General features: G+C 44.6%; 1 protein-coding gene across 1 annotated transcript in view; it reads right to left on the reverse strand.

The window, feature by feature from the left end:
* Positions 1–17,872, reverse strand: part of ttn.2 (titin, tandem duplicate 2) — a 260,191-nt gene extending 242,319 nt beyond the window's left edge. Inside the window, 6 exon segments of the mRNA XM_079665865.1 lie at positions 2,457–2,671; positions 6,179–6,261; positions 8,255–8,542; positions 9,634–9,837; positions 10,433–10,536; positions 17,683–17,872. Of these exon segments, the coding sequence (XP_079521991.1) occupies positions 2,457–2,671; positions 6,179–6,261; positions 8,255–8,542; positions 9,634–9,837; positions 10,433–10,523 (881 nt within the window). The 5' untranslated portion in view covers positions 10,524–10,536; positions 17,683–17,872.
* Between the last annotated feature and the right edge of the window lie 610 nt (positions 17,873–18,482).

The raw sequence follows: 18,482 nt of genomic DNA on the forward strand, positions 1-18,482 counted from the left end.
CTGAGCAAAGAGACGTTTCTTCACAGGTGGGAAGTAGTGGAGTACAAATACTTTGTTCCTGTACTAAAGTACATGTTTCTGGTATCAGTACTTTACTCCACTACTTATTTTTCTGACAACTTTTTACTTTGACTTCAACTACATTCTAACTACATCTAGAACACAAATACCTGTACTTTCTACTTCTTACATGTTGAACACAAATACCTGTACTTTCTACTTCTTACATGTTGAACTCAAATACCTGTACTTTCTACTTCTTACATGTTGAACTCAAATACCTGTACTTTCTACTTCTCACATGTTGAACTCAAATACCTGTACTTTCTACTTCTTACATGTTGAACTCAAATACCTGTACTTTCTACTTCTCTCATTTTCCAAACAGGCTGGTTCCTTTAGTCTGAATGTGTGTTTGGTGGCGTGATCATTATTATTTAGAGTCATTGCGTGCCTATTGATTTGAACACGATCCGTGTATCCATCATTTCCTGCTCTTCTCTAAAGAAGAGGGACCAATGGAAACGTTGTCATGTTGCCGTTGGTCACCATGGAAACATTCATTAGCTAACAATGACATTATTGTTCTATTAATATAAAGGGAGGTCAGGTACTCTTTAAAACAGCTGCTAGTTATGGGAACTTTTTACTGAAGTACATTTCAAAGTTCTTTACTTTGACTTGAGTAAAGAAGTTTAGTCAGTACTTTTACTTTCACCAGAGTATTTTAAACACGAGTATCTGTTCTTCTACCTGAGTAAAGGATGTGTGTACTTCTACTTGAGTACAGGATGTGTGTACTTATACTTGAGTAAAGGATGTGTGTACTTCTACTTGAGTACAGGATGTGAGTACTTCTACTTGAGTAAAGGATGTGTGTACTTCTTCTTGAGTACAGGATGTGTGTACTTCTACTTGAGTACAGGATGTGTGTACTTATACTTGAGTACAGGATGTGTGTACTTCTACTTGAGTACAGGATGTGTGTACTTATACTTGAGTAAAGGATGAGTGTACTTCTGCTTGAGTAAAGGATGTGTGTACTTCTACTTGAGTACAGGATGTGTGTACTTATACTTGAGTACAGGATGTGTGTACTTATACTTGAGTAAAGGATGAGTGTACTTCTGCTTGAGTAAAGGATGTGTGTACTTCTACTTGAGTACAGGATGTGTGTACTTATACTTGAGTAAAGGATGTGTGTACTTCTACTTGAGTACAGGATGTGAGTACTTCTACTTGAGTAAAGGATGTGTGTACTTCTGCTTGAGTACAGGATGTGTGTACTTATACTTGAGTAAAGGATGAGTGTACTTCTGCTTGAGTAAAGGATGTGTGTACTTCTACTTGAGTACAGGATGTGTGTACTTATACTTGAGTAAAGGATGTGTGTACTTCTACTTGAGTAAAGGATGAGTGTACTTCTGCTTGAGTAAAGGATGTGTGTACTTCTACTTGAGTACAGGATGTGTGTACTTATACTTGAGTAAAGGATGAGTGTACTTCTGCTTGAGTAAAGGATGTGTGTACTTCTACTTGAGTACAGGATGTGTGTACTTATACTTGAGTAAAGGATGTGTGTACTTCTACTTGAGTACAGGATGTGAGTACTTCTACTTGAGTAAAGGATGTGTGTACTTCTTCTTGAGTACAGGATGTGTGTACTTATACTTGAGTAAAGGATGAGTGTACTTCTACTTGAGTACAGGATGTGAGTACTTCTACTTGAGTAAAGGATGTGTGTACTTCTTCTTGAGTACAGGATGTGTGTACTTCTACTTGAGTACAGGATGAGTGTATTTCTACTTGAGTACAGGATGTGTGTACTTCTACTTGAGTACAGGATGTGTGTACTTCTACTTGAGTAAAGGATGTGTGTACTTCTTCTTGAGTACAGGATGTGTGTACTTCTACTTGAGTAAAGGATGTGTGTACTTCTTCTTGAGTACAGGATGTGTGTACTTCTACTTGAGTAAAGGATGTGTGTATTTCTACTTGAGTACAGGATGTGTGTACTTCTACTTGAGTACAGGATGTGTGTACTTCTACTTGAGTACAGGATGTGTGTACTTCTACTTGAGTACAGGATGTGTATACTTATACTTGAGTACAGGATGTGTGTACTTCTACTTGAGTAAAGGATGTGTGTACTTCTACTTGAGTAAAGGATATGTGTACTTCTACTTGAGTAAAGGATGCGTGTACTTCTACTTGAGTAAAGGATGCGTGTACTTCTACTTGAGTAAAGGATGTGTGTACTTCTACTTGAGTAAAGGATGTGTGCACTTCTACTTGAGTAAAGGATGTGTGTACTTCTACCTGAGTAAAGGATGCGTGTACTTCTACCTGAGTAAAGGATGCGTGTACTTGAGTAAAGGATGTGTGTACTTTTGCCATCTCTGCCTATAAGTATAAGTACATCAAGTATATTTAGTAATAAAGTGTGTTTGTGTCACCTGACGGGGGCGGGGTGTGGGCCCTTCACGTGACGGACAGGTGAAGGAGACTGTTGCCGGCCCCCCCCCACCTTAGAGACCTGGGACTGAGGGGAGCGGGAGGTGGGTTTGGGGGGAACCCTCGGGGGGGTTTTGTGAGACAGATGCTGGGTCATCATTCCTGATTCCACATGCATCTCCATCATGGAGGAGGACTGGAAGCTGGCCTCCATCTTCTGCAGAGAAACAGGGACAGCATTCAGCTTGAGCAGATCATTATGATAACATGTGTTACAGGGGGCTGCGGCTGAGGACAGGTCTGCAGATCTTATTAAGGAATACTTTGGGTAGAAGATGTTAGGAGATGTTAGAAAAACGTCTGTTCCAGTTCCTCCAAGGGGATTACTTGATCTCCTCCAGGTTGTTCAGGTATTTAACGGGTTAAAGAGGATGAGAGTGGTTCTGATATCAGGTGTGTTCTCTCTCAGTGTGTTCTCTCTCAGTGTGTTCTCTCTCTCAGTGTGTTCTCTCTCAGTGTGTTCTCTCTCTCAGTGTGTTCTCTCTCAGTGTGTTCTCTCTCAGGTGTGTTCTCTCTCAGTGTGTTCTCTCTCAGTGTGTTCTCTCTCAGTGTGTTCTCTCTCAGTGTGTTCTCTCTCAGTGTGTTCTCTCTCAGTGTGTTCTCTCTCTCAGTGTGTTCTCTCTCAGTGTGTTCTCTCTCTCAGTGTGTTCTCTCTCTCAGTGTGTTCTCTCTCAGTGTGTTCTCTCTCTCAGTGTGTTCTCTCTCAGTGTGTTCTCTCTCAGTGTGTTCTCTCTCAGGTGTGTTCTCTCTCAGTGTGTTCTCTCTCAGTGTGTTCTCTCTCAGTGTGTTCTCTCTCTCAGTGTGTTCTCTCTCAGTGTGTTCTCTCTCAGTGTGTTCTCTCTCAGTGTGTTCTCTCTCTCAGTGTGTTCTCTCTCTCAGTGTGTTCTCTCTCAGTGTGTTCTCTCTCTCAGTGTGTTCTCTCTCTCAGTGTGTTCTCTCTCTCAGTGTGTTCTCTCTCAGTGTGTTCTCTCTCTCAGTGTGTTCTCTCTCAGTGTGTTCTCTCTCAGTGTGTTCTCTCTCTCAGTGTGTTCTCTCTCAGTGTGTTCTCTCTCAGTGTGTTCTCTCTCAGTGTGTTCTCTCTCAGTGTGTTCTCTCTCTCAGTGTGTTCTCTCTCAGTGTGTTCTCTCTCTCAGTGTGTTCTCTCTCTCAGTGTGTTCTCTCTCTCAGTGTGTTCTCTCTCAGTGTGTTCTCTCTCTCAGTGTGTTCTCTCTCTCAGTGTGTTCTCTCTCTCAGTGTGTTCTCTCTCTCAGTGTGTTCTCTCTCAGTGTGTTCTCTCTCAGTGTGTTCTCTCTCTCAGTGTGTTCTCTCTCTCAGTGTGTTCTCTCTCTCAGTGTGTTCTCTCTCAGTGTGTTCTCTCTCAGTGTGTTCTCTCTCTCAGTGTGTTCTCTCTCAGTGTGTTCTCTCTCTCAGTGTGTTCTCTCTCTCAGTGTGTTCTCTCTCAGTGTGTTCTCTCTCAGGTGTGTTCTCTCTCAGTGTGTTCTCTCTCAGTGTGTTCTCTCTCTCAGTGTGTTCTCTCTCAGTGTGTTCTCTCTCAGTGTGTTCTCTCTCAGTGTGTTCTCTCTCTCAGTGTGTTCTCTCTCTCAGTGTGTTCTCTCTCAGGTGTGTTCTCTCTCAGTGTGTTCTCTCTCTCAGTGTGTTCTCTCTCAGTGTGTTCTCTCTCAGTGTGTTCTCTCTCAGTGTGTTCTCTCTCTCAGTGTGTTCTCTCTCAGTGTGTTCTCTCTCAGTGTGTTCTCTCTCTCAGTGTGTTCTCTCTCTCAGTGTGTTCTCTCTCAGGTGTGTTCTCTCTCAGTGTGTTCTCTCTCAGTGTGTTCTCTCTCTCAGTGTGTTCTCTCTCTCAGTGTGTTCTCTCTCAGTGTGTTCTCTCTCTCAGTGTGTTCTCTCTCAGTGTGTTCTCTCTCTCAGTGTGTTCTCTCTCAGTGTGTTCTCTCTCTCAGTGTGTTCTCTCTCAGTGTGTTCTCTCTCTCAGTGTGTTCTCTCTCTCAGTGTGTTCTCTCTCAGTGTGTTCTCTCTCAGTGTGTTCTCTCTCTCAGTGTGTTCTCTCTCAGTGTGTTCTCTCTCTCAGTGTGTTCTCTCTCTCAGTGTGTTCTCTCTCAGTGTGTTCTCTCTCTCAGTGTGTTCTCTCTCTCAGTGTGTTCTCTCTCAGTGTGTTCTCTCTCAGTGTGTTCTCTCTCTCAGTGTGTTCTCTCTCAGTGTGTTCTCTCTCTCAGTGTGTTCTCTCTCAGTGTGTTCTCTCTCAGTGTGTTCTCTCTCAGTGTGTTCTCTCTCTCAGTGTGTTCTCTCTCTCAGTGTGTTCTCTCTCAGTGTGTTCTCTCTCTCAGTGTGTTCTCTCTCTCAGTGTGTTCTCTCTCTCAGTGTGTTCTCTCTCTCAGTGTGTTCTCTCTCAGTGTGTTCTCTCTCTCAGTGTGTTCTCTCTCAGTGTGTTCTCTCTCTCAGTGTGTTCTCTCTCAGTGTGTTCTCTCTCTCAGTGTGTTCTCTCTCTCAGTGTGTTCTCTCTCTCAGTGTGTTCTCTCTCAGTGTGTTCTCTCTCAGGTGTGTTCTCTCTCTCAGTGTGTTCTCTCTCTCAGTGTGTTCTCTCTCAGGTGTGTTCTCTCTCAGTGTGTTCTCTCTCTCAGTGTGTTCTCTCTCTCAGTGTGTTCTCTCTCAGTGTGTTCTCTCTCAGGTGTGTTCTCTCTCAGTGTGTTCTCTCTCTCAGTGTGTTCTCTCTCAGTGTGTTCTCTCTCTCAGTGTGTTCTCTCTCTCAGGTGTGTTCTCTCTCTCAGTGTGTTCTCTCTCAGGTGTGTTCTCTCTCTCAGTGTGTTCTCTCTCTCAGTGTGTTCTCTCTCTCAGTGTGTTCTCTCTGTGTGTTCTCTCTCAGTGTGTTCTCTCTCAGTGTGTTCTCTCTCTCAGGTGTGTTCTCTCTCTCAGTGTGTTCTCTCTCAGGTGTGTTCTCTCTCTCAGTGTGTTCTCTCTCTCAGTGTGTTCTCTCTCAGGTGTGTTCTCTCTCAGTGTGTTCTCTCTCTCAGTGTGTTCTCTCTCAGTGTGTTCTCTCTCAGTGTGTTCTCTCTCTCTCTCTCAGTGTGTTCTCTCTGTGTGTGTTCTCTCTCAGTGTGTTCTCTCTCAGTGTGTTCTCTCTCAGTGTGTTCTCTCTCTCTCTCTCAGTGTGTTCTCTCTGTGTGTTCTCTCTCAGTGTGTTCTCTCTCAGTGTGTTCTCTCTCTCTCTCTCAGTGTGTTCTCTCTGTGTGTTCTCTCTCAGTGTGTTCTCTCTCAGGTGTGTTCTCTCTCAGTGTGTTCTCTCTCAGTGTGTTCTCTCTCTCAGTGTGTTCTCTCTCTCAGGTGTGTTCTCTCTCTCAGTGTGTTCTCTCTCAGGTGTGTTCTCTCTCAGTGTGTTCTCTCTCAGGTGTGTTCTCTCTCTCAGGTGTGTTCTCTCTCTCAGGTGTGTTCTCTCTCTCAGGTGTGTTCTCTCTCAGTGTGTTCTCTCTCTCAGTGTGTTCTCTCTCAGTGTGTTCTCTCTCTCAGGTGTGTTCTCTCTCTCAGTGTGTTCTCTCTCAGTGTGTTCTCTCTCAGTGTGTTCTCTCTCAGTGTGTTCTCTCTCAGTGTGTTCTCTCTCAGTGTGTTCTCTCTCTCTCTCTCAGTGTGTTCTCTCTCTCTCTCTCAGTGTGTTCTCTCTCAGTGTGTTCTCTCTCACCCTCTGCACGGTGCTTTGGGAGGAGGCGGCCATCTGAGACGTCACGATCGTCTTGGTCTTCTTCACCGGCACGGCTTCCTCACCTGCAGCGGGAAACAGAAACACGTTCATTAGATTTCTGACGCAGGGGAAACACAGCTGGTTATCTCCGACCAGAAGCACATTTAAACTCTCTGAGATCAAAGTTTTAAATTAAAGGAAAGACATTTTTATTTTGTCTATACAATTCAGAAATGTACAATTTATAGAAATTGTTGGAACTAAATATATAAAGTTATATTTGTATCTAAGCTAACAGTGTCCCTGCTTCATGTCTTTATGCTAAGCTAGGCTAACAGTGTCCCTGCTTCATGTCTTTATGCTAAGCTAAGCTAACAGTGTCCCTGCTTCATGTCTTTATGCTAAGCTAAGCTAACAGTGTCCCTGCTTCATGTCTTTATGCTAAGCTAAGCTAACAGTGTCCCTGCTTCATGTCTTTATGCTAAGCTAAGCTAACAGTGTCCCTGCTTCATGTCTTTATGCTAAGCTAGGCTAACAGTGTCCCTGCTTCATGTCTTTATGCTAAGCTAAGCTAACAGTGTCCCTGCTTCATGTCTTTATGCTAAGCTAAGCTAACAGTGTCCCTGCTTCATGTCTTTATGCTAAGCTAAGCTAACAGTGTCCCTGCTTCATGTCTTTATGCTAAGCTAAGCTAACAGTGTCCCTGCTTCATGTCTTTATGCTAAGCTAAGCTAACAGTGTCCCTGCTTCATGTCTTTATGCTAAGCTAAGCTAACAGTGTCCCTGCTTCATGTCTTTATGCTAAGCTAAGCTAACAGTGTCCCTGCTTCATGTCTTTATGCTAAGCTAAGCTAACAGTGTCCCTGTTTCCCATCTTTATGCTAAGCTAGGCTAACCTTTCCCCCTGCTTCCTATCTTTATGCTAAGCTAGGCTAACAGTTTCCCCCTGTGGTGTCTTCATGCTAAGCTAGGCTAACCTTTCCCCCTGCTTCCCTTCTTTATGCTAAGCTAGGCTAACCTTTCCCCCTGTTTCCCGTCTTTATGCTAAGCTAGGCTAACCTTTCCCCCTGTTTCCCGTCTTTATGCTAAGCTAAGCTAACCTTTCCCCCTGTTTCCCGTCTTTATGCTAAGCTAGTCTAACCTTTCCCCCTGTTTCCCGTCCTTATGCTAAGCTAAGCTAACCTTTCCCCCTGTTTCCCGTCTTTATGCTAAGCTAGGCTAACCTTTCCCCCTGTTTCCCGTCCTTATGCTAAGCTAGGCTAACCTTTCCCCCTGTTTCCCGTGTTTATGCTAAGCTAGTCTAACCTTTCCCCCTGTTTCCCGTCTTTATGCTAAGCTAGTCTAACCTTTCCCCCTGTTTCCCGTCTTTATGCTAAGCTAGGCTAACAGTTTCCCCCTGTGGTGTCTTCATGCTAAGCTAGGCTAACCTTTCCCCCTGCTTCCCTTCTTTATGCTAAGCTAGGCTAACCTTTCCCCCTGTTTCCCGTCTTTATGCTAAGCTAGGCTAACCTTTCCCCCTGTTTCCCGTCTTTATGCTAAGCTAAGCTAACCTTTCCCCCTGTTTCCCGTCTTTATGCTAAGCTAGTCTAACCTTTCCCCCTGTTTCCCGTCCTTATGCTAAGCTAAGCTAACCTTTCCCCCTGTTTCCCGTCTTTATGCTAAGCTAGGCTAACCTTTCCCCCTGTTTCCCGTCCTTATGCTAAGCTAGGCTAACCTTTCCCCCTGTTTCCCGTGTTTATGCTAAGCTAGTCTAACCTTTCCCCCTGTTTCCCGTCTTTATGCTAAGCTAAGCTAACCTTTCCCCCTGTTTCCCGTCTTTATGCTAAGCTAGGCTAACCTTTCCCCCTGTTTCCCGTCCTTATGCTAAGCTAGGCTAACCTTTCCCCCTGTTTCCCGTCTTTATGCTAAGCTAGGCTAACCTTTCCCCCTGTTTCCCGTCCTTATGCTAAGCTAGGCTAATGATGTCCTGGGTGCTCAGAGATCAAACTAAAACACCAGGCTGCTGCTTCAGTTGTAGATCTATAGATCTACAGTTCTCTACATGTCTGTGTCCTGTTGCTGGGAAGACTCCCTCACCTTGCACCAGCAGCTCGCAGGTGGAGGTTGCTCTACCGCTGCTGTTGGTGGCGGTGGCAGAATAGTTCCCAGAATCCTCGGGGAAGGCCTCAGCGATCAGCAGGCTGTGCATCTCGCCCTCTGTCAGGATCCTGAAGTCTGGCGAGCTCTGGATCTCCGCCCCCTCCCTGAAGAACTTCACCTGGGGGAGGGGGATACCTGAGACTCTGACGTCCAGCTTCACCTGGCTGCCCTGGAGCACCGTGGAGCTCTGGAGGCGGAGCAGGAAGCTGGGAGGGGCTGTCTCCGCTGTGGGGGGATATCATTAATTAAACTGGGGCTCTAATCACTGCACCATCAAGCATCACTTCCTGCCAGACCAGGACTCAGACCCTGGGACCAGTTGGGGGAGACAGATCTCAAGATGCCACGTGTTTCAAAATGTGTGAGCACAAAACAGAGTCGGACCAGATGCTCAGGACTTCTGCTACTTTAACCCCAAGAGGTCTGCAGGACCGTGATTTGACGTATAGAGATCTCACACAGCGGTCTCTAGCTGGAAGGCACTGCAGAGTGAAGCAGTGGATCTGTGGCTGAGCGTGTTCCTGTTAAGGAAAGCTATGCCGCAGCAGCTGCTTCTATATCTGTTTTATCACAGCATGGAGCTCTCAGAGAGGACACATTTAGACACTCAGCAACACAAAGCATGACCTCATGTCTCTGCCTGGCTCTCTGGTTGCTCCATGTCTTCTTTGTGACCTTTGTGTCTCTTCGTCTCTGTGTCTTTGTGTCTTTGTGGGTTTCATTTGTTGTCTTTCCTTTTTGTATGCTCCTTTCTTGTGTCTTTGTGTTTGTGTCTCTGATGTTGTTTCATGTCTCTGTGGTCAATTCCTCTCTGTTTGCAGTCATGTTGTGTCTCTTTGAGGTTGTTTTGGATCGTTAATGTCTTTTTAAGTGTCTCTCTGCAGTAGTTTCCTGTCTCTCTGTCTCTCTGCCTCTCTGTCTCTCTGTCTCTCTGTCTCTCTGCAGTAGTTTCCTGCCTCTCTGCCTCTCTGCCTCTCTGCCTCTCTGTCTCTCTGCCTCTCTGTCTCTCTGCCTCTCTGTCTCTCTGCCTCTCAGCCTCTCTGTCTCTCTGCCTCTCTGTCTCTCTGTCTCTCTGTCTCTCTGTCTCTCTGCAGTAGTTTACTGCCTCTCTGCCTCTCTGCCTCTCTGCCTCTCTGCCTCTCTGTCTCTCTGCCTCTCTGTCTCTCTGCCTCTCTGCCTCTCTGCCTCTCTGCCTCTCTGTCTCTCTGCCTCTCTGTCTCTCTGTCTCTCTGCCTCTCTGCCTCTCTGTCTCTCTGTCTCTCTGCCTCTCTGTCTCTCTGCAGTAGTTTCCTGCCTCTCAGGTGATCCAGCCTCACCTGTGACGAGTAGTTCTGCGGTGCTGGTGGCCTGTCCGGCTCCATTGGTCGCTCTGACGGAGAACCTCCCACTGTGTGCGGCGGTCACAGCAGGGATCCTCAGAACAGCACGGCCATCGCTGGACGAGATCTGAATGCCGGGCAGAACGGCGGCGGAGAGAACCTGGCCATCACGAAACCAGCTCACCTCAGGAACAGGAGAACCTGCAGAGAACCAGAACCAGGTCATATAATGCATCACTGTTACAGGAGAACCTGCAGAGAACCAGAACCAGGTCATATAATGCATCACTGTTACAGGAGAACCTGCAGAGAACCAGAACCAGGTCATATAATGCATCACTGTTACAGGACATCGTTAGCCTAGCTTAGCACAAACACTGGAAACGCTGGGGAACTGCTGATATATCAAAATGAAAAAGGATAAATAAACTCTACGTTTCAGCTTGTGTATCCAAATAGAAACCTGCTGTGTCCTGAAGAGACGGAGAAGCCACACCGCCACGACTGATTATTATTTAAAGCGTAATCGTTGGATTGGTCAACGATTTTGAAATAAAGCTAACACTAGCTAGCATGAAATCTGAATTATGAATCAAGTCTTTTTCCCAGAACAATGTTTGGAAAGCCTTCAGACCCTCAGTGAGCTCCAGACTGCTAACGTGTGGTGTCTCTGTATTGTTTCTGATGTTCTGTAAAGCATCTTTCAGCATTAGGAAAAGCGCTATAAAAATACAATGTGTTATTATTATGATGATGATGACGATGATGACGATGATGATATGTCAAGGTTCCTCACCACTGACTTGAGCCTGGAACGTCGCGGCACTACCCTCTAGTGCCACGACGCTCTGCAGCGGCTGCAGGAACGTCGGCGCCTGTGTTGACATGTTGGTCGGCACCCTGCAACACAAACAAACAAACAAACAAACAAACGGTCAGAGGGAAGTATAAACAGGGCAAGAACTCTGCACATTCACTCAGATCAGAAACAAACATCAAGCAACCAATCATCTTCCAACCAATCACGATCGGGCTCGATGTATGGTTAGATATGGCAGCAGGCTATCAATGTCCATACATGAGAGTAACATCTACGTCACTTTACGGCCCCGCCCACTTTTGGGGGAAACCAAAGCTGTCATTTGAACGGCGATCGAGCCTGAAGCCTCAGAGCTCTTCTTTGTCCTTTCTTCTTAGAGGAAGTTCAGAAACACTGAACTCTGGATTTGTTTTAATGTTTGAAGAGCAATAAACGACACAGCGGCTTTTTGGCATGATAACACAATTATTTCCCGCCTCGCTCACGAGAGTAACAGCTGGAGAAATGACGGCCTCGCCTACTGATTTTAATTTATCCATATATCGAGCCCGATCGTCGATTTCCAATGATTTCATGTAACTGTTTGCCTGACTGGCCATCGTAATCGGGCTCTTTGAAGATCCACAAATCCACGGTTTTCAAAAATGTCTGATCGGATTGGCAAAAACTTCAGAATGTGTATTGACCGCCGTTCAAATGAAAGCTTTGTTTTCCCACAAAAGTGGGCGGGGCCGTAATTCTCGCCCGGAAGTGAAGTAGGTGTTACTCTCATGTATAGGACTTAAACTGGGAAAGCTCCACCAGCAGTGAACAGTAATATCTCTGTTAATAAAAAACCATGTGCAATACACGCCCTTTCTTTTAATATATTTATAATCTGTAAACAGTACCAGCTTATTCTATACTTTAAAACATCCTACTTGTGTTTGTACCATGGTGAGCGTATCTGTTTTTATTATTCATAACGCCTGCATACTTGTTATTATAATATCTAAGTCTCTCTACTGTACTCTGAACTCTTGCTGCCGTAGATTCCCAGTTCGAGACCAATTAAGAAGTTCTGATTATCAACAACCTGTTGGTTTACAGATTGATGGTTTGGTTAATCCCATCGGTTCAAAGTAACTAGAAAAGTGTCTTTAAAATATCCAAAGATGTTCAATTTAATGAAAATGAGATCTTTTCGAGGTAGATCTTTATCTCACAGATCGAGAACAGCCTCACAAGTCAGACAACGGTTTAACTGAAGTCACATATTTAGAGTTTTGGGAGATGTCTTCCTCTAAAGACAGAGTTAATGCAGGTCAGGTTGTGAAGCCCTTTGGAAACATGTGAATATAAACAACAAGTATTTCATTTCAAGCCTCATTGAATGTTATCTTCACGGGGTTGTAATCCTTTGGGGCAATTCATGCTAACATTCGATAGCAAGAAATACTAATATTGTTTTGTCACCAGAGCTTTTATCAATGTTGGTCGGATTTAGCAGATCACATTACATCACATTTAGCTGAGGCTTTTATCCAAAGAGACTTACAATAAGTACATTCGACCAAGAAGATACAACCTTGAAGAAAACAGAATCATAAGTTCATCAGGTTTCATAGAGCCAAACATTTCAAGTGCTGCTCAACTGGCTCTAGATAAGCCAGCCCTTTATTAGTATATAAGTGCTTTGTTAGTAATTCTATCTCTGGAAGTGGAGTCCAAAGATCAAGTCATATTTGATGTGAACGCTGCCCTCTGATTGGGATCCAATCCTTAATGAAATGGTTTGAACATAAGGCCGTGATAAACCAGGTCAGCAGGTCTAACCAAGATGTGGGCTGTACTTTAAAGCTGCTGACAGACTGAACTGGGAATAAGACCTTGTTGGTTAGAAACTGAGGAGGATCTGCAGACCCCCTGCTGTGAGGGGAAACAGCTGATCTGAACAGCTGATCTGCTGACATACACACCATCAGGGGGGGTCCACAGGGTCTGATGACCCCCCCTGAGCTCAGGGCAGATTAAACACCTGCTTAACCCAACCCTGGAGGGGGGGGGGGGGGGGGTCAGTTATAGGCTGCTTTACGAGGGGCCTACAGTTCGTGCTGGGTGTATTAGCTGGAGCTTTGTGCTAAGTCTGTACTCTGGAAACAACGAGAGCAAGTTGAACTGTGAAGACAACGAAAAGCCACATGTTCTTGTTTCTGGAAAAGACACTGAAACTAAATCTGATCTTTTAAAATCCAGCTACAAACTAACTTTGTTCCGTCAAAACAACAAAGTACTAACTTTATTCTATGAAAACTGACAAGTACTAACTTTTGTCTTTAAAAAAACTTTGTTTGGTAAAAAATAACAATTCTGTTAAACAGACCATAAAACAAAAGCTGTTCTTTAGAAACCACATCATGTAATCCCAAGTCACAGAAGAGACGGACAGGAAGTGGACAACCCAAAGCATGTCAGATGTATGGTCTGATTCCCCCCGATGAACTGGTTGAGTCCGGTTTGAACCATTTGGCCTCGACTCGACTGCATTTGATAGTCCAGGTCCGTCAAAGAATCACCATTATTTTGGTCAAAAATGCAGAATCAGCACAATTCATATTTTTATAATCGTTGAAAACAACATTTATAACTTCTGACGCAGCTTTCAGACCCGCTCGTCTCCGCTCCGCCCTGGATTTGGTAAATATTCAAACTAATGGTTCCTGGTTGGCCCAAAGCTGCGGACAAAGCGTCCATAGAATGAGGTAATCGTCACTTTAAACGTTTCCGCTGCAAGGAATTGTGGGACCTTTCAATGGTGTTTCAATTCTATTTCTATTTTGAGATGTTTATTTCTACTCTTTGAATTTGTACTTACGTGCAATGCCTTGCTGCTGAAACGCGAAAAAATCCCAAATTCTGGATCAATCAAGTATTTCTTATCTTATCTTTATTATTATTCTTATTATTGTGGGACAGCATCGCCTCCTTTCCTTAGTGAAGGATGCTCCAGTGTTTCCTTTTCTAATGGAGGTAAAAAAGGAAGCATTGAAGCAGATTTTCTCTACAAGCATCCACAAGTTCCTATCATTGTTTTTACCTAAATGCATGTTATATACACACGTATATTTATACACACACATAATTAAATGAATGATCTTGTTTTTTATGCTTCGTGGAGCTGCAGCGTGTCTTTGTAGTGCAAGTTACGAAACTCATAGCAAATGAGAGGCAGGTAGCCTTCTACAAACACACAGCAGGTGAAGAGAAGACACGCTAACGTGCTAACGTGCTAACGTATTCTGTGTTATTAGCAAGTCCAGATGAGGCTCTGAAGTTTGCTGGAGATAATATAACGATGTGTTTCAGGTGAAGTGAGCACTGCTCTAGAATACCTTTAAAAACTGGTTTCTAAAAGCTTGATTAAGCCTTACTTTAAGGAATGGAGTTTGTTTGGAGGTAGAGAGGGCTGTATGAGCGCCATCTTTATCCCGTTCTGTCCAATAAGAAAGCGTCGCCATGAGACCTTTCCTAATGACCATCCTTTCCAAGCAACTATCACCATCTCCAAACAGCTGGTTAGCTCCGGTTGTATTTCCTTAGCTCCGGTTCTATTTCCTTAGCTCTGGTTGTATCTAGTAAAATCTGTATATAGTGAGTTCCTGTCACCTGTTGAACCAGCTGAACCTACATCCTGGGTATCAGAGGATTTAAAACCCTCTGAGGTGTGAACGTCCTGCAGAGACTCTTCTCTCTCTGAGGTGTGAACGTCCTGCAGAGACTCAAACTCTCTGAGGTGTGAACGTCCTGCAGAGACTCAAACTCTGAGGTGTAAACGTCCTGCAGAGACTCAAACTCTCTGAGGTGTGAACGTCCTCCAGAGACTCAAACTCTCTGAGGTGTGAACGTCCTGCAGAGACTCAAACTCTCTGAGGTGTGAACGTCCTGCAGAGACTCAAACTCTCTGAGGTGTGAACGTCCTGTAGAGACTCAAACTCTCTGAGGTGTGAACGTCCTGCAGAGACTCAAACTCTCTGAGGTGTGAATGTCCTGCAGAGACTCAAACTCTCTGAGGTGTGAACGTCCTGTAGAGACTCAAACTCTCTGAGGTGTGAACGTCCTGCAGAGACTCAAACTCTCTGAGGTATGAACGTCCTGCAGAGACTCAAACTCTCTGAGGTGTGAACGTCCTGCAGAGACTCAAACTCTCTGAGGTGTGAACGTCCTGCAGAGACTCAAACTCTCTGAGGTGTGAACGTCCTGCAGAGACTCAAACTCTCTGAGGTATGAACGTCCTGCAGAGACTCAAACTCTCTGAGGTGTGAACGTCCTGCAGAGACTCAAACTCTCTGAGGTATGAACGTCCTGCAGAGACTCAAACTCTCTGAGGTGTGAACGTCCTGCAGAGACTCAAACTCTCTGAGGTGTGAACGTCCTCCAGAGACTCAAACTCTCTGAGGTATGAACGTCCTGCAGAGACTCAAACTCTCTGAGGTATGAACGTCCTGCAGAGACTCAAACTCTCTGAGGTGTGAACGTCCTGCAGAGACTCAAACTCTCTGAGGTGTGAACGTCCTGCAGAGACTCAAACTCTCTGAGGTGTGAACGTCCTGTAGAGACTCAAACTCTCTGAGGTGTGAACGTCCTGCAGAGACTCAAACTCTCTGAGGTGTGAACGTCCTGCAGAGACTCAAACTCTCTGAGGTATGAACGTCCTGCAGAGACTCAAACTCTCTGAGGTATGAACGTCCTGTAGAGACTCAAACTCTCTGAGGTGTGAACGTCCTGCAGAGACTCAAACTCTCTGAGGTATGAACGTCCTGTAGAGACTCAAACTCTCTGAGGTGTGAACGTCCTGTAGAGACTCAAACTCTCTGAGGTATGAACGTCCTGCAGAGACTCAAACTCTCTGAGGTATGAACGTCCTGTAGAGACTCAAACTCTCTGAGGTGTGAACGTCCTGCAGAGACTCAAACTCTCTGAGGTATGAACGTCCTGCAGAGACTCAAACTCTCTGAGGTATGAACGTCCTGTAGAGACTCAAACTCTCTGAGGTGTGAACGTCCTGCAGAGACTCAAACTCTCTGAGGTATGAACGTCCTGCAGAGACTCAAACTCTCTGAGGTGTGAACGTCCTGCAGAGACTCAAACTCTCTGAGGTGTGAACGTCCTGCAGAGACTCAAACCCTCTGAGGTGTGAACGTCCTGCAGAGACTCAAACTCTCTGAGGTGTGAACGAGGTGGACATGGCCTAACCTGTGCAGGTAGAAACAACCTTACATGATATAACGATCTGTTAGTGAACTCAGTGATGAACCCCAACAGGTCAGGTGATGCTAAAGTTTGTTTTTAAAGAGTTTTGATGAAGGTCCGTTACGGGAATTTTAAATGAATATTTAGCATACTTCATAACGACAGAAAGCACAAACAGTCCAGAAACAGCATGACATGTTCAAGTTCACCAGCAGACGACATTTAAACAGCTTTTAAGTCACATTTCTGATCATCCCCATGTCTGATTGGATCCACCTCTCATTGTCATTTGGAAAGCTGAGAAACTCAGAGTTCACAGGATGCTTAAAGTTTCAGAGCACAGGATTCATCTGCAGGAGTTCAATCTGTGAGTCCCTGAACGCCTCATCAGACCGACCGGGTTATAATCGGCAGGAGTTAAATCTGTGAGTCCCTGAACGCCTCATCAGACCAACCTGGTTATAATCTGCAGGAGTTAAATCTGTGAGTCCCTGAACGCCTCATCAGACCGACCTGGTTATAATCTGCAGGAGTTAAATCTGTGAGTCCCTGAACGCCTCATCAGACCGACCTGGTTATAATCTGCAGGAGTTAAATCTGTGAGTCCCTGAACGCCTCATCAGACCAACCTGGTTATAATCTGCAGGAGTTCAATCTGTGAGTCCCTGAACGCCTCATCAGGCCGACCGGGTTATAATCTGCAGGAGTTAAATCTGTGAGTCCCTGAACGCCTCATCAGACCGATCTGGTTACAGCTAAATTTAATGTGATGACTCCACCGCCTGAACACATCACAGCTTATTAATACTGCGTTATTAAAAATATATCACAGGGTGAGGATTCACTCAAGTTTAACGTCCTTTTACTTTTATATTTCAATGTTTGAATGCTTTGTAGATTATGAATAATATATTCTAAACTAGGAAATATGTAATTTTCTTATTCAATGAACCAGATCAGTGTAAATAGAGTAGTTATAATTAGGATATCTAATAATACTCAGCATTGGCAGTACTTTGAATTGCCTTAACGTACTTTCTATACGCTGCAGTACCAATACTTTGTTCGTAATACCCTTCTCTTGGTTTGAGGGTTTTACTTTTAGACTTCGTGGTCCTTCTGTGTTCCGGTCTCTCTTAGTTTCCAAATAAATGATATGTATGTTTGCTCGTGGTTCACAGAACGAGATGCACTCCCCCCTCTCCTTTTGAGCTTTCCTTATGTACATTTGAATGCATGGAAACATTGAACATGTGCATATTTCATGGTAAATGTGTGTTTCTAGTGATCCTCCCGAGCTGTGTCTGTTATCTATCACCACAGTGACTCTGCTGGTCCACATGAAGAACAGACCTTAAGAGAATACATGAAGAAGTCATTTAAATACTAAGCACCATGTTTAATAAAGGCATTGACATTCTGCACAGACCGTGTCCATGGATGCTTTTGAAAGGAGACTTTAAGAGGAGGATTAAAGCAATGAGCCGTTAAATGGAAAGACGAATAAATGACTTTATATCAACGCTGCTTAAAATCTAGATCAGGAAACTCTCGAAAGTAACTTCAGACTAAATCAAAGCATCAAACTCATCACACATGACTTTATAAACCCTAACGACAGGCCAACAGCTGTTCAAGCCCCTCCAAAATAAAAGCTTCAGTGAAGAATCCCCCCTGTCTGACACTTCCTGGGGGGGGGGGGGTGATCTAACACAGGACACCAAACTCTAAAAATAACACCCGACCCCCCCCAGCCACACCTCAGTTTGATTGACAGCCAGCATGTGGCAGCAGGAGAACTGATAGCCCTGCTGCTGATTCCCTTAAAAAGCCATCAGAGGAGCCGATGCTATCAGCGGCTATTCTGGGACGTCCCGTTATAACCTTCAGCTGGGACCCAGTGGAGACCCCTGAAGTCCTCAAAGTGTCTGAAAGGGCTCCTAAATGTGTGTGAGAGGAACTCTGGAGGACTTTAAAAAAAAAAAAATCTCACTTACTTGTCTGCACAAGGATGCCTGGGGGGGCCCGACGGGGGGGCTGCTCTTCAGGAAAGCAAAACTCTCTTTATCCAGAAAATGTAGTTTCACACAATCCGAAAGGGAGAAAGGTTGAGCCGTGAAGACGCCCGGTTACTAAAGACAGCAGTTCTACCAGCCGAGGCGTCCAGGCTGGGAACGCTGACTCTGCTCAGGCCGGGCAGCGGGGGGCCGGGGGCTTTATAGCGCAGTGACATCACAGCGGGCGGGGCCTCCCATTGGTCAGCCTGCTGCAGGGACTCATGGGAGAACAGGGGGACGGTTTATGCAACTCATCACACAGCGTATACATAATGCCGTTATAAAACCAGCCTTTCATTCATTTGATTGGTTTTTATTGATGTCCCTTGTTTACCTCGTTGGGTCGGAGTCACACTGGGATAAAAAAGGGTTGTATGAATATATTACAGCGTGTGTGAGTCCTCTAACAACATTAAGACATTTTACTTTCTCTCAACAAAGCTTAAAGAACTTGTGTACGTTAACCTCTGAACCCTGGCTACAGTTTTAGAACATTTCAAAACACTTTCAAAACAAAAGATTGTCTTAAAGTAAAATGTAGAAAAGAGGATGTTCATTCAGAGATATTAAAGCTAAGTGTTGACCAGAGGTTTAAAGCAACTAAGTACATTTATTCAAGTAGTATGTACTTAAGTACTTTGTTGACATATTTGTACTTTACTTAAGTATTTCTTCATACTTCTACTGCACTACATGAGTACAACTTTAAAATAAATATGAAAAATAACATGAAAGTGATC

This window comes from Notothenia rossii, assembly GCF_949606895.1.
Source record: "Notothenia rossii genome assembly, chromosome: 2".
Classification (NCBI taxonomy): domain Eukaryota; kingdom Metazoa; phylum Chordata; class Actinopteri; order Perciformes; family Nototheniidae; genus Notothenia; species Notothenia rossii.